This window comes from Capricornis sumatraensis, chromosome 3, assembly GCF_032405125.1.
Source record: "Capricornis sumatraensis isolate serow.1 chromosome 3, serow.2, whole genome shotgun sequence".
Taxonomy (NCBI): Eukaryota; Metazoa; Chordata; class Mammalia; order Artiodactyla; family Bovidae; genus Capricornis; species Capricornis sumatraensis.
Genome location: NC_091071.1, coordinates 179,659,489 through 179,672,983, shown reverse-complemented (window position 1 = coordinate 179,672,983; position 13,495 = coordinate 179,659,489). Strand labels below are relative to the sequence as shown.

The following is a 13,495-nucleotide window of genomic DNA, read 5'->3' as shown; positions in this document are numbered from 1 at the left end:
TGTCTTCTGCTGGCAGCCGAGCTCTGCTCCGCCGGGGGCCTCAGCTGAAGCCTCCCTTCCCCGGTCCCCAGGGAGGCTTTTGGTACCTCCTCCCTGAGCCTCTTGGATTGACAGGCCAAGAGGGATGGCATGGGGCCAGGAGGTGGGGACCAGGCTCGGGCAGGCTCTTCAGGTCACAGGATGAAATTAAAAGGGAGGAGGAAAGCGCCAGCCTGTCAGAACTCACGCCCCTTCCTGGCAACGAGGTGCCTGGGAGCAGAGCCGGGGAGCAGGGTGCACAGAGGTTGGACGCCAGTGCATCGAGATGGCCCAGCAGAGAGCCGTGCGGCTGTCCCCAAAGAAGCCCAGCTATGCCGTGTGTGCTGTGGGGGTCGAGACACACCTGGACGTTCACAGGTGAGAGCCGAGGGGCGCCCACCTGGCTGGCAGAGGGCTGGGCGGGGCTGGGTACCTGCAGCAGCGGGTGGCCCCCGGAGGCCGAATCGGGCACCGTGGAGGATGCTGGCGTGGGGCCGTTGTGAGGCAGAGCCGGTGGAGTCGCTGCAGCACCGGCTGCAGGTCCCTGCTGGGGCCCCGGCTCCGGCACGGGGCCCGTCTCTGGCCTCGAGCCCTTGGGCGAGGGTTCTAGCTCTGAGCCCTGGGGCCGCGCGCTGGGGTCTGGGTTCTGCGTTCTGACATCCCAGCGGAACACGGGCAGAGCGTCAGAACGAATTGTTGCTGATTCTGCCCTCCATTTCTTGCCGACGGCCCCTCTCTCTGAGGCGGAGGGGCGGCGTGTGGCAGCTTGGTGGCTGGAGGCCAGCCAGGACCACTGGGATGAGAAGGGACGAGCTGGGGAAGGAGTGAGTGTGCTGGCAAAGAAAGAGGACTGGGAGCAGGCCCGGGGTGTCTGTTCCCGTCTGCGCATAAGGGGAGGCGCCCAGAGGAGCCTGGCGCGTGTGTCTGCGAGAGGGTGATGGGGATGAGGCTGGGGGCAGGGCCCAGGACCCAGCCCAGTGTGTTTCCCCGCTCAGCCGCGGGGGAGCTGGACTTGGGGGCCTCCGGGGGTCTCAGCTCTGACACAGCTCTAGTCCTGCTAGACCAGACGCGCCCAGAGCCCCGTAGGCGGGGAGGGCACAGTCAAGGCGAGGAGGGTCTGCCTCCCAGAGCAGGTGGGAGCTGGGGTCTGGTACAAGCCGGGATCTGAGCCGGCCCAGCTTTACCTGGCCTCAGGGGGCCCCCCGCCCCCAGGGCCCCCCGCGCCCAGGGCCCCTTCTGCCGCCTCTGCCCTGGCTCTGGGGCGGGGACCTCGGGGGCGCGGGGAGCCAGGTGCCCCAGGGGCCAGGCCTCAGCTCCCAGTTGTCCTGGGGGCCCTGGCCTGGGGCGGTTCTCTTGCATCTGGGCAGCCAGCGAAGACTCCGTTTTCTCCTGTCCTCTTAACACAGTGTTGCCAGACTCAGCAAATGAAAATGCAGGACACCCAGTTTACATTTCAGGTTAAAAAATAACTTTTTTTAGTGTATTGCGTGGGACATACTTGTATTTTTAAAAGTAACTGACATTCAGATTTAGCTCGTACTTTATCTGGCGACTATGCTTTACCATCAAGAGTGGGGATGGGGTCTCTAGTGAGCCCCGTCTTCCTATTCCGCCCCTGCTCTTCTCCCAGGGGATGGCTGCTTCTAGAAGGGAACTGCAGAACCTCAGGCCCTTCCGAGAAGCCTCTGACTGGGAGCCAGGAGATGGGAGTCTGCTTCTGCTTCTGCCACTGACCTGCTGTCTGGCGTGTGCCAAGCCGCAGGCCCTCTCTGGGCCCCGGCAGGGTGAGCTGAGTCCCCTGTTCAGTTCAGGCTGGTGGTAAAGCACCCACACTCGGCTTGGACAGACTCGGGGTCTCCTTCTAGCTCCGTTGGTGGCTGGGGGGCCCTGGCAAGCTGCCGCGCTTCTCTGAGCCTGTTTCCTCATCTGACAAATGGGGGAGCAAGAGCACTGATGGTAATGGGTTGAGGGTGCGTGTGTGCTCGGCCGGGCCCTTCTCTTGGCCACCCCGTGGACCGTAGCCCGCCAGGCTCCTCTGTCCATGAGACTTCCCAGGCAAGAACACTGGAGTTGCCATTTGCTGCTCTAGGGGATCTTCCCGACCCAGGGATGGAACCCTGGTCTCTTGCGGCTCCCGTATTGGCAGAGGGATTCTGCACCACTGTGCCACCTGGGAAACGCCGGTAGTGGGTTGGGGAGGGCAATAAATGTGAGCCTGCCTGTGTGGGGCCCTTGCCCTGTGGGAGGGGCCGTGCCACAGCTCTGACGGCTCTCTGGGGCCGCTTTCCTCCCATCATGTCTCAGAGGGTGGAGCAGCAGAAGGCAGATGGTCTGTGTGGTGGGTACGCGGGGCAATGTGCCTGGAAACCTCCTTTGGGGTCACCAAGCCCCTCGGCATCCCCAGGGAGGGCTGCAGCCCCACCGCGGGCGCAGGGAAGCTGCCTGGTGGTCCGACTCTGCGCGCAGGGGCTGCTGTGGGGTCCTGGTGAGCAGCGTGGGGGACCTGCGCCCAAGGTCCTTCAGGAGCCCTCATCCTGGATGCTGATGGGGACTAGCGTCACAGCCACGAGGGCCTCTGGGAAACAGAAGTTAGTTCTGTGACAAGTTGTTTCCAAAGTAGACCTTGAAAAGAACTTCTGGCCTCTGAGGTCTCTGATAGGTGGGACCTGGAGAGGTGGAGTCGTCGAGCCGGGTGGAGGGAGGGGGCGTGGCTCGTCCCCCTTGGAAGGTTTGAAGAGGCGCCTGGGACTTCCCGGAGGTCCAATGGTTAAGGCTTCCAGCACCGGGGCTGTGGGCTTGATCCCTGGTCCAGGAACGAATATCCCACACGTGGCCAAGAAGAACGGGAGCAGAGGTCCTGAAGCCCACTCCGGGGCCCTGGCTGGCTAGAGGAAGGGGCTGTGCTTGGTGAACTCGAGGCTCTCCCACCCCAGCTGTGGGTGCCCCACCCCAGCTGAGGTTGAGCTAAGGGCCTCTGATTGGCCTTGCTGGGAGAAGGGGGACGCCCCCCAAAGAGGGGAGTGCCAGTCACCTGGGCTGAGGTCCTGCCCTCTGGAGCCGCTGGGGATGGGCGTGTGGGAGTGATGTCATAGGAAGCGATTAACACCCCCGTGTGCGCTCCAGACCAGTTATTTGGGGAAACACCTGTTTTGGGAGAATAGTGTGTCCTGGGGTGCCCCAGGCTGAGAAGCCCTAGAAATACCGTGTGCTACAGACCCTGCTCTCTCAACCTGGCGGGCTGGCGACCCCCTGCGTCTGGCCAGACAGTCCGGACCGTCTCTGTTTTCCCTGCCTGGAGGCGGTCCCCAGAGGACTTCTGCCCAAAAGGAGGACGTGGCGTCAGGAATGCATTAGTGATCCCGCCGGTGTTCCGTGTCTGCCCAGAATCAGAGCCCCGGGCTGGAGACCACGCGAACATTTGTCCCTGGGGATGAAGGGGAAGGCTGGCCCGGTGAGGCTGGGATGGGAGCTTTTTCTAAGCTTCCCCCAGCCCTGCACAAGCCTCAAACCCAGATAGACTCTTAGACCCAAATGGCTGGAATTCCAAGAGCCCGGGCGCGGGGCATGGGGAGGGTCTCTTCAGGGCCTCTCAGGTGAGCGGGAGAAAAGATCCAAACTGCTTCTTTCTCTGGGTTCCCTGCTTTTCAAGAACCCGACATGCCTAAACGGAGTTGTAAAACTTGTGGTCTGTGTATTTCTGATGTTTATACTGAGTAAATTAATGCTTTTAACTTGTGCAGAAGTACAGTGAAGCGTAATTGTGCTCCTCGTGGGGTGATTACAGGCCTGGTGCCCAACACTAGCTCATGATGACCGACAGGCTCCCGGTGCCGGGCGGGGACCCGGGTTTAAGCTCCAGGGAGAAACCCCCCTCCTCCTCGTTCCCTCCTGCGACTGTACCATTTCTTTCCGGGAAGTGATGCTAGCGTTCAGACTGGAGGGTTCTTGGAAGGTATGAGGTCGGGGTCCTCTGCAAGGTCCTGGGAGCCAGCAGCGGCCACACCCAATCTGGATGTGAAATGATGGACGGTGACTTCTTGAAACGTGCAATCCTGGCTTCAGAGAGGGCACCGGCGGTCAGCCAGCCCCGGAGTCTCCGGATTCCCCGGCCTCCTGGCCCCGCGCCGCCCCCTCTCCTGAGACAGAGTTTGTCGGTCTCTCTTTCCTCCCTGCAGCCGCTGCCCGGCGCCGCCACCACCCCGCTTCTCCTCCCGCCGTTTGGCCTCGGAACCTCCCCCTGTGCCCGACCCACCGGCTTCTCTTCCGCCTCCTGCTCCCACCTCTTCCAACCCCACCTCCCTCTCCTTCCCCGCAGCTCCCAGCTTCCTCTCTCCCTGGGTGGGCAGGGTCCGGCGGTGGACCCTGAGAAAAGACTGAAGAGGAGCGAAGGGCGGTGGCGGCTCACCCCCGATGGAGGTGACTCCTCGGCCCCCAGACGCTTCCCCTGTGATGTGTGGTCCTCCGCTTTGCTTGGTCCAGAGACGCTTTCTTTCCCTTTGCTGTGGGTTCTAAGCAGGACCTCCGCCAAGTGGTCCTGATGCTCAAAGGTGTGTGGGGTGTAGGGTGTGGGGCCAGAAGGGACTGGCAAGGCCACACCCAGCCGAGGACCTCAGCCCCCGGGGAGCCCAGGAGGGGCCTCAGCTGTGGGCTGCGGGTGGTGGTGGGGATCCCAAATGCCGCCACCGGGGTGAGGGAGCTGGGGCCTGCTGGAGCCTGGCAGGGGCAGACCCGTGCTGAGTTCGCAGCGCACCCAGGCCCAGAGCAGAGAACCCCGCCACCCTGTGTCTGAGCCCAAGGCCTCCTGAAGCCCTGCCAAGCGCTTCTCCAACGCACCCTCCCAACCATGTGCAGGACCCCTCGGCCCCCACCTGGGTCTCCATCACTCTGTTGGGAGCGTGGGCAAAGGGAAGGTTAGGAGTTCCTCAGGAGGAGCCTGTGGAGGCTGTGGTCTGCGCCAGGCTGACAGGCGTCGGGGGGAGGAGGCTGGGGCTTCCGGACACGGACGAGGAGGCTGGACCCCACGCTGACGGCCCCGAGGAGGAGGTCCCACTGATGCAGCTGCTTGGTGACCGCTGAGTGCGGGAGGGCTGATGACCCGTCGCGGTCCTGCGGGCTGTGTGACCTTGGGCTAGTCAGCCAGCCTCTCTGCGCCTGCGTCCTCCCATGCTAGAAGGGGTGACGTTGCCTGTGAGTTTGGCCCCCTTTCCGCAGATGAGCAGCGGCATGATCTGAGGAGCACAGCCGTGCAGTCCCTCTGGAGCAGAAGGGGAGACCGTCTGAGCGGAGAGGAGTGAGCCGCGATTCTGACTTTCCATTCAGGGCTCGTCTCTGAGATGTCCTGGCCCCCAGCCCCTGTTTGCTTCTGCTGGGATGAAAGCTGCCCCCCGCCATCTCCAGCCTCCATCCCTGGGCCGGCAGGGGTTCCAGAGGAGGAGGGCCCGGCCCAGGCCCTCTGTGGAGGCTCCCTGGGTGCAGCCTTAGCTGAGCAATGCCAGGGCGTCAGGTCTCTCTGGAAAGGAGAGAAAGAGGGGCATAATGCAGCTGCCCCTGGGGTGGTTCTGCACACAGGGGGCGATCCCAGCCTGTGACGGGGCGTCTGCCAGCCTCATCACCCTCCCAGCTGTGTCAGCCACAGCCAGCACCTGGGCAGGCCCAAAGAGAAAGCCACACGGGGCTCTGAGCCGTCTGTGCCCTTTACCCCGCTGCGGCCCCTTAGACGTTTCGAGACAGCTGCTCCTTGTCCAGCTCTGTGCTGTGCTGAGGCGCTTGGAGACGAGACAACCTATGCCCACCCCTGAGGGGCTCCCTCCTTAGTCTGGGGGCTAAGAGAGCCTTCAGGATGTGGACGCTCACCGCTGAATCGCTCTCCTGGTTTCTGGCCAGGCCAGAGAGTGAAGGGGGAGCCAGGATCCTCTTCCCTAGGTCTGCCTGCTGCCCAGGCCCCTGGCGACAGTGTCACGTGATGCGTACGGCACTCTCTCAGTCAAGTCTCACAGCGAGCTTAGGCGGTGACGACTCCTGAGATCCCATTTTGCGGACAAAGACGGAGACACAGAGAGGCCGAGAGGCTTGCGCAGAGTCACACAGCCCGCTCATTGCTGGGGAATCCTCTGTGTGGTTGGGTTTCCGCGGGGGTGGTGGGCGCAGGGCAGAGGATGAGCTTTGGAGTCAGACCCGAGTGAGGGCAAATCTCAGGCCCTGCCCCATGTGTGGCCTCCTTGTGACTTTCCTGTCACCTGTAAAATGAGAAGCCTGGTCACCGCCCTGCTCAGCAGGCAGGGGCCTCAGGGATGGAATCAGAGCAGCGTGAAAGCATATTGGAGACCGTGCTGTGCCCGCCCTGGGCGGGTCCCGTGAGGGCGGGCTAGGGTGATTCATCTCTGCTTTCCTGTGCCCAGGTGGCCCCTGCCACAGCGGGTGCTCAGGAAATCTGTGTTGAGGCGGAGCGGCCCTCGTGAGCTCCTGGGGGAGTTGCGTCCTTTAGGGCTGGCTGCCTCCAGGGACTGTTGACCACAGCAGATCTCGGCCCCCAGCAGAAGGACCCCCAGAGCTGGCCGTGCCGGACAGGACTTGTCGGGTCAACTCCAGGACACCTGGAGGGCGGCCCTTCCCGGGCAGGCATGTGGCTGATCAGGTGTGAAGGGGAAGCCACAGGCTTGGCCAGTCTGCTCTGCCCAAGGGCTGCCTACCAGCCTGCTCCTCAGCCTTTCCATCCGGTCGCATTAGTCCCCTTCCGTCCCGGCCTCTCTCCAGCACAGTGTCTTGCTCAAGCCTCCAGCACACCCTGGTTCCCTGCCGCCAGCCCATACCCTTTCCCCCAGCAGGAGGCTGGGTCAGCACCAGTCTGCCCTGCCCGCCCAGACCATCAGCTGGGCAGAGGGGCCCCCTGACCCCCAGGATCATCCCCAGGTGCTGGTGTGGTCCAAGCATGGCGTGGACGGCATGGGAGAGGCCCCAGGACTGCCCTGTCTCTCCCCTCCCCAGGGACCAGGTGGTCAGTTTCCGAGTAGCTGAGATGAAGTGTGGCACCCCGGTAGGAGGAAGCTTCTGGGTGCAGGTTGCAGCCGAGCAAAAGGAAAGACTTCCTAATTTCTTTCCCTGAGTGGTCAGAGCACCAAAGTGTAGAGGCAGTGAGCTCCCTGTCACAGGAAGTGCTCCAGCACAGAGCTCTACAGTGGGCAGGGAGCTGGCCAGGATGACCTCTGGGACCGTCCTCTCACTAAAGGCCTGAGAGGATACCCCAGAGTCTCATTGTTTTAAGGGTAGAAAGGGGCCGGAAGGTCATGCCATCCTGCTGGTTGGCAGGGACTTCACCCTGCAAAGTTGGGGTGCATGGAGGGGGAGGAGGGCACGTGGCCTTCCTGCCTTAGAGCCCCACATCCTGCCAGCTCCCAGGGGATCCTAGAAAAGAGCTTGTGTGGCAAGGTTTCAGGGCTTCCCTTTTCCCTTCCCACATCTCCTCTGGCTATCTCCTTCCTCCAGTCCCCACCAGGAACACACTAAGGGCACGCACACGCCTTTTAATGTTGGCCGGGACGGCGCAGGAGAGAAGGCAAGCCTGCTGCCCCTTCCATTCTCTGCCAGCTGTGTGGCCCTAGGAAGGGTACTCAGCCTCGCTGAAAAGATTTCCTCCACTGCTAAACGAGGACAGCCACACGTACCTAAGAGGGTTGCTGTGAAGTGTAGATAAGATCACAGGTGTCAGAAGCTGAGAACGTGCCTAGCACATAGGGTGTGCGTGATCAGTCATGTCTGACTCTTCACCCCCATGGACTGTAGCCCGACAGTCTCCTCCAACCCTGGGATTTTCAGGGCAAGAATATTGTAGTTAGTTGCCATTTCCTCCTCCAGGGGATCCTCCTGACCCAGGGATCAAGCCCACGCCTCTCGCACCTCCTGCATTGGCAGGAGGGTTCTTTACCACTGCTCCACCGGGGAAGCCCCCTGGCACATACTAGGTGCTTGAAAATGCCACCCTGGTATTGCCCTACCCAATATCGCCCGTGGAGTGTGCTGTCCTCATGCCTGACCAGGCGGGTGGGCATGCACGTAGTTAAAGCGAGTGAGCCGGGCAGGAATGACTGTTGCTCTGACTCCCTTCCCCATCCTCTGTGCCTCCCTTGTGAGATCCTCTAAGAGCTGACTCCATGCTCCTCGCAGCCTCTTGATTAACCTGGTGAACCCGGCCCTGCTCTGAGCTGGGGCCCAGGGTGAGGATGAGTCAGGGCGCTGTTCTGGGTGACACAGACTGTGAAGGGGCTGCAAGGAGAGTCTGGACCGGGGCTGCAGGGCACGGGAAGGAGACAGGGTCCTGGCCCGACTGGGTTGGGCTGCTGGGGGCTCCAGGAAGAGTGACAGTACCAGCAGCGATGGCACCAAGCACTTGAGCGCCTACTGTATGCAAGCACTTCAGTATGTCTCGCTCCTTTTCAAAATGTTTATTTCTTGGCCACACCAGAAGGCATGTGCGATCTTAGTTCTCCCACCAGGGGCTGAACCCATGCTCCCTGCTTTGGAAGATCAGAGTCTTAACTACCAGACCACCAGGGAAGTCCCATGCCAAGTACTTTTCTAACGGAATCTGCCCAGCAGCCCTGGGAAGTAGCTCTTTGGATTACATCCATTTTACTGAGGAGGGAAATCAAGGCTCAGAGCAGCAGAGTGACCGAATCCCAGGCCATACGCCTCACACAGCCCATAGTCTGCTTCATGGAAGGGGTGGCATTTGGAGGAGCTCAGCTGGTAAAGAATCCACCTGCAGTGGGGGAGACGTGGGTTTGATCCCTGGCTTGGGAAGATCCCCTGGAGAAGAGAAAGGCTACCCACTCCAGTATTCTGGCCTGGAGAATCCCATGGACTGTAGTCCATGGGGTCACAAAGAGTTGGACACGACTGAGCGACTTTCATTTCATTTCATTTTGAAGAGTGCAGAAGGCTGCCTCTCCCATCCCCACCCCAGCTGTGCGTTGGAGGACGCGCTCACAGGCTCATCAGCCTGGCAGTGGCAGTGGCATAAAGCTGATGGCAGTGATGATACCGGCAGACTGGGTGTCTCTGGCATGGTAGTGACCGAGTCCCTTCATTGAATAAAGGGGCACTTTCAAAGCCAGGTCCTCACCTGACTCTGGGTCTGGAGACACGCCAGAGCTACATGCTGGGGTTTGGCCCGGGAGACTGGGCCACACAGCTGCCGATGAGTTGGTGGGGAGTGAGAGTGCGGGGGGAGATGGTTCTGGCTCGTGGATCGGGTGAGCCGCAAAGCAGCTCGGGAGCAGCGGAGACAAGCCCCACTGTGGGCGGCCTGCGGCCCACCGATGCCGACGCCTGCCTCTTCCACCCCCAGAGCGACCCTTAATGCTCAGCTCCACCCACAGACCCAGGAGTCTGAGAGGGGAGGAAAGGCTCTGAGAGCCCGTCCTGAAGGCCTGGGACAGGGGAGAAGGGGGCACACCAAGGGAATGAGAATCTGGACGGCCAGGGGCCGGCCTGGCACAGCCTGTGGATGCGGGAGACAGAGGCCCTCCCCGGAGGTCTGCAAACACACATGCATGTGTGCACACGCACACACACATGCACACGCACACGCACACACACGCACACGCGCGCACACACGCACGCGCACACACACACACACAAAACAACAAAAACCCCTCCTGCTGGGCCAACCACAGACACCTGTCTTTTTCACCCTGAGAGGTGGCACTAGGGAAGGAACCCGGATGGGGGAAGGAGTGGGGCCTGAACAGGCGCCTCCCAGAGAGCAGGGAGACCTGCCCGGCCTCCGGCCTGCCCGTCAGGCGCCTCCTGCAGGAAGCCTCCTCTCCCCAGCGTCCATCCTTGTAGCGACTCCCTTGGCCCCTGGAGGGAGAAAGAAGACCAGGGCCCCAGCACCTGGAGAGGGGTGAGCTGGATGGGAGCGGCGGGGGAAGGCTGGAGGTAGGTCCGGACTGCAGGGGGCCAGGCTGGGCTCGGGAGGCCCTGACGGCCCCTCTCCTTACGTTATTATTAAAGGTTTTATTGGAGTTAGAGCTGATCTCAGGTGCTGCTAGCGATAAAGAACCTGCCCGCCAGTGCAGGAGACCGACGAGCCTCGGGTTCGATCCCTGGGTCGGGAAGGTCTCCTGGAGAAGGGAACGGCAGCCCACTCCAGTTGTCTCACCTGGTGAACCCCGTGGACAGAGGAGCCTCGCGGGCTGCAGTCCGTGGGGTCGCAGAGAGTCGGACATGACTGAGCTGATTTACAGTGCCGTGTCGGTTTCAGCTGTACAGCAAGGTGAATCAGTTACACATACACATAGGGCCACTCTCTCTCGGATTCCGTTCCCCTGCAGGCCATCACCGAGCACTGAGCACCATACAGCAGGCCCTTATTAGTTACCTATTTTATTCATTTGCTGTTGTCGAGTTGCTAAGTTGTGTCCGACTCTTTGCAACCCCATGGACTGTAGCCTGCGAGCCTCCTCTGTCCATGGGATTTCCCAGACAAGAATCCTGGAGTGGTTGCCATTTCCTTCTCCAGGGGGTCTTCCTGACCCAGGGACTGCATTTGAGTTTCCTGCATTGGTGGATGGATTCTGAGCCTCCAGGAGAGCCCATGTTATATATAGTAGTGTTTATATCCCAGTCTTCCAATTTATCCCTTCCCACCCCTTCTTACATCATTATTATTATTATGTCCTACCAAGATTCCAAATAAAGGGTTGTGTGCCCAGGGCTGTGACTTGGAAATGGCAACCTGTGCCCAAAGCTGGGGATTGGCTCCAAGGAGCCCCGCTTCCCTTGAAAGGGCTGCGTCAGCAGTGACAGGCTCTCCACGGAGCTGGAAACATTTCTGCAGTCAGCTAGATGCACTGGGCTCCTGCTGACTTGCTCGTAGGCTGTGTGAGCAGGGGCCCTGGGGCTGGATCGATTGAATTCAAACTCATGCTCAACCAACCTGCCAGCTGGGTGGTCCAGGGAAAGCCATTCTGTCCCCCGAGCCACACTTGGGCCCGCTCCCCGGCACACAGGAAAGCCAGCCTATTGACACGGGGCTGTGGTGAAGGAAAGCGCAGAGTTAACTGCAGGCACAGCGAGGGGTCCAGGAAGCTGCTGCTTGGAAGACCTGAACTCCTGGGTAGTGCGGAGGGAAAGGTTTTGAAAGACAGGGTAATGGAGACGGGTGCTGGGTGTGTTGTCTCCTAGCATTTTTTGGATGAAGTCTGGTTGATTTATTACAATGTGCTAGTTTCTGCTGTGCAGCGAAGAGATTCAGTAATACATGAATACACATTCTTTTTCATAGTCTTTCCCATTATGGTTTATCATGGAGCATTTTTTAAACTGGTTAATTATTTGGCTGCCTCGGGTCTCAGCGGCATTGCTTCATGCAGGATCTTCCCTTGAGGCACCTGGACTCTCCAGCTGTGGTGCTCTGCCTGTGGGATCTTAGTTCCCTGACGAGGGATCAAACCCAAGTCCCCTGCACGGCAAGGCGGGTTCTTAATCTCTGGACCCCCAGGGGCGTCCTTATCATGGGATTCTGAAGGTGGCTCCCTGCGCTGTCCAGTGAGACCTTGCTGTCTGTTTTATCTGCTAACCCAGCCTCCCGCTCGAGCCCTCCCCCGACCCCTCCCCGCAGGCAACCACCAGCCTGTTCTGTGTCTGTGACTGTTTCTGCTCCACAGGCAGGCTCATCCGTGTCGTCATTTAGAGTCCACGTGTAAGTGGTATCATGCAGGACCTCTCTCTCTCTTTCTGCCTTGCTTCACCTGGTGTGATAATCTCTCGTCTCACCGCACTGCTGCAGAAGGCATCGCTTCATTCTCTTTGAGGCTGTGTGTGCTCAGTTCGTCAGTGGTGTCCGACTCTTTGAGACCCTACGGACTGCAGCCCGCCAGGCTCCTCTGTCCATGGGACTCCCCAGGCAGGAACACCGGAGTGGGCTTCCATGCCCTCCTCCAGGGGACCGTCCCGACCCAGGGATGGAACCCGGGTCTCCCGCGTGTCCTGCACTGGCGGGACTGCTCTTTGCCGCTGTGCCCCCGGGAAGCTCCCCTTTCATGACTGAGTAGTATTCTGCTGTGTACATGTACCTTGTGTGCTTTATCCGCTCACCTGTTGGTGGGTACTCACGCTCTTCTCATGTCTCAGCCACTGTGAGCAGTGCTGCTGTGAATGCAGGGATGCACGTGTGTTTCTGAATTACAGTTTTGTCTAGATGTGTGCCGAGGAGTGCGAATGTGGGATCATACGGTAATTTTATTTTTAGTTTTTGCTTGTAGACTTATTTATTTATTAATTTTGGCATATGATTCTCTGCAATGTTGAGCTGGCTTCTGCTGTACATCAAGGTGAAGCAGCTGTGTGTGTACACATACCCCCCCTCCAGAGCCTCCCTCCACCCCCCTGGGTCATCACAGAGCACACGCTGAGCTCCCTGCGCTCTGGAATAGTTTCCCACTTGCTTGCTCTGTTGCTAAGTCGTGTCTGACTCTTCGCAACCCCATGGACTGCAGCACACCAGGCCTCCCTGTCCTTCACCATCTCCTGGAGTTTGCGCAAATTCATGTCCATGGATCAGTGATGCCATCCAACCATTTCATCCTCTGTCATCCCCTTCTCCTCCTGCCTTCAATATTTCCCAGTATCAGGGTCTTTTCCAATAAGTCGGCTCTTTGAACCAGGTGGCTAAAGCACTGGAGCTTCAGCTTCAGCATCAGTCCTTCCAATGAATATTCAGGGTTGATTTCCTATAGGACTAGTTGGTTTGATCTCTTTATAGTCCGAGGGACTCTCAATAGTCTTCAGCAAGACAGTTCAAAGGATCAGCTCTTCAGCACTCAGTATTCTTTATGGTCCAAATCTCACATCTGTACATGACTATTGGAGAAACCATAGCTTTGACTATACAGACCTTTCTTGGCAAAGTGATGTCTCTGCTTTTTGATACACTGCCTACATTGGTCATAGCTTTTCTTTGAAGGAGCAAGCATCTTTCAATATGCTGGCTGCAGTCACCATCCACAGTAATTTTGGGGCTCAAGAAAATAAAATCTGCCACTGTTTCCGTTTTCCCCCCATCTATTTGCCGTGAAGCGATGGGACCAGATACCATGATCTTCATTTTTGAATGTTGCGTTTTAAGCCCGCTTTTTCACTCTCCTCTTTCACCCCCATCAAGAGGCTTTTTAGCTCCTCTTCACTTTCTGCCATTAGGGTGGTATCATCTGAATATCTGAGGCTGTTGATATTTCTCCTGGCAGTCTTGATTCCAGCTGTGATTCACCTAGCCTGGCGTTTTGCCCAATGTGCTCTGCACAGAACTTAAATAAACAAGGCGACAATATGCAGCCTAGTCGCACTCCTTCCCGGTTTTGAATCAGCCCACTGTTCCATGCCCAGCTCTGTTGCTCTTGACCTGCATCCAGGTTTCTCAGGAGGCAGGCAAGGTGCCCTAGTATTCCCATCAATGGAAGAACTTTCCACAGTTTGTTGT

The 13,495-nt window shown here is 59.2% G+C and overlaps 1 protein-coding gene across 1 annotated transcript in view; it reads left to right on the top strand.

Annotated features, from left to right (window-relative positions):
- The first annotated feature begins 304 nt into the window (after positions 1-304).
- The window catches only part of LOC138075749 (protein-arginine deiminase type-1-like), a 43,542-nt gene continuing 30,351 nt past the window's right edge, over positions 305-13,495 (top strand). The window contains exon 1 of the mRNA XM_068967725.1: positions 305-396. Within this exon, the coding sequence (XP_068823826.1) occupies positions 305-396 (92 nt within the window). The remainder of the gene's footprint in view (positions 397-13,495) is intronic.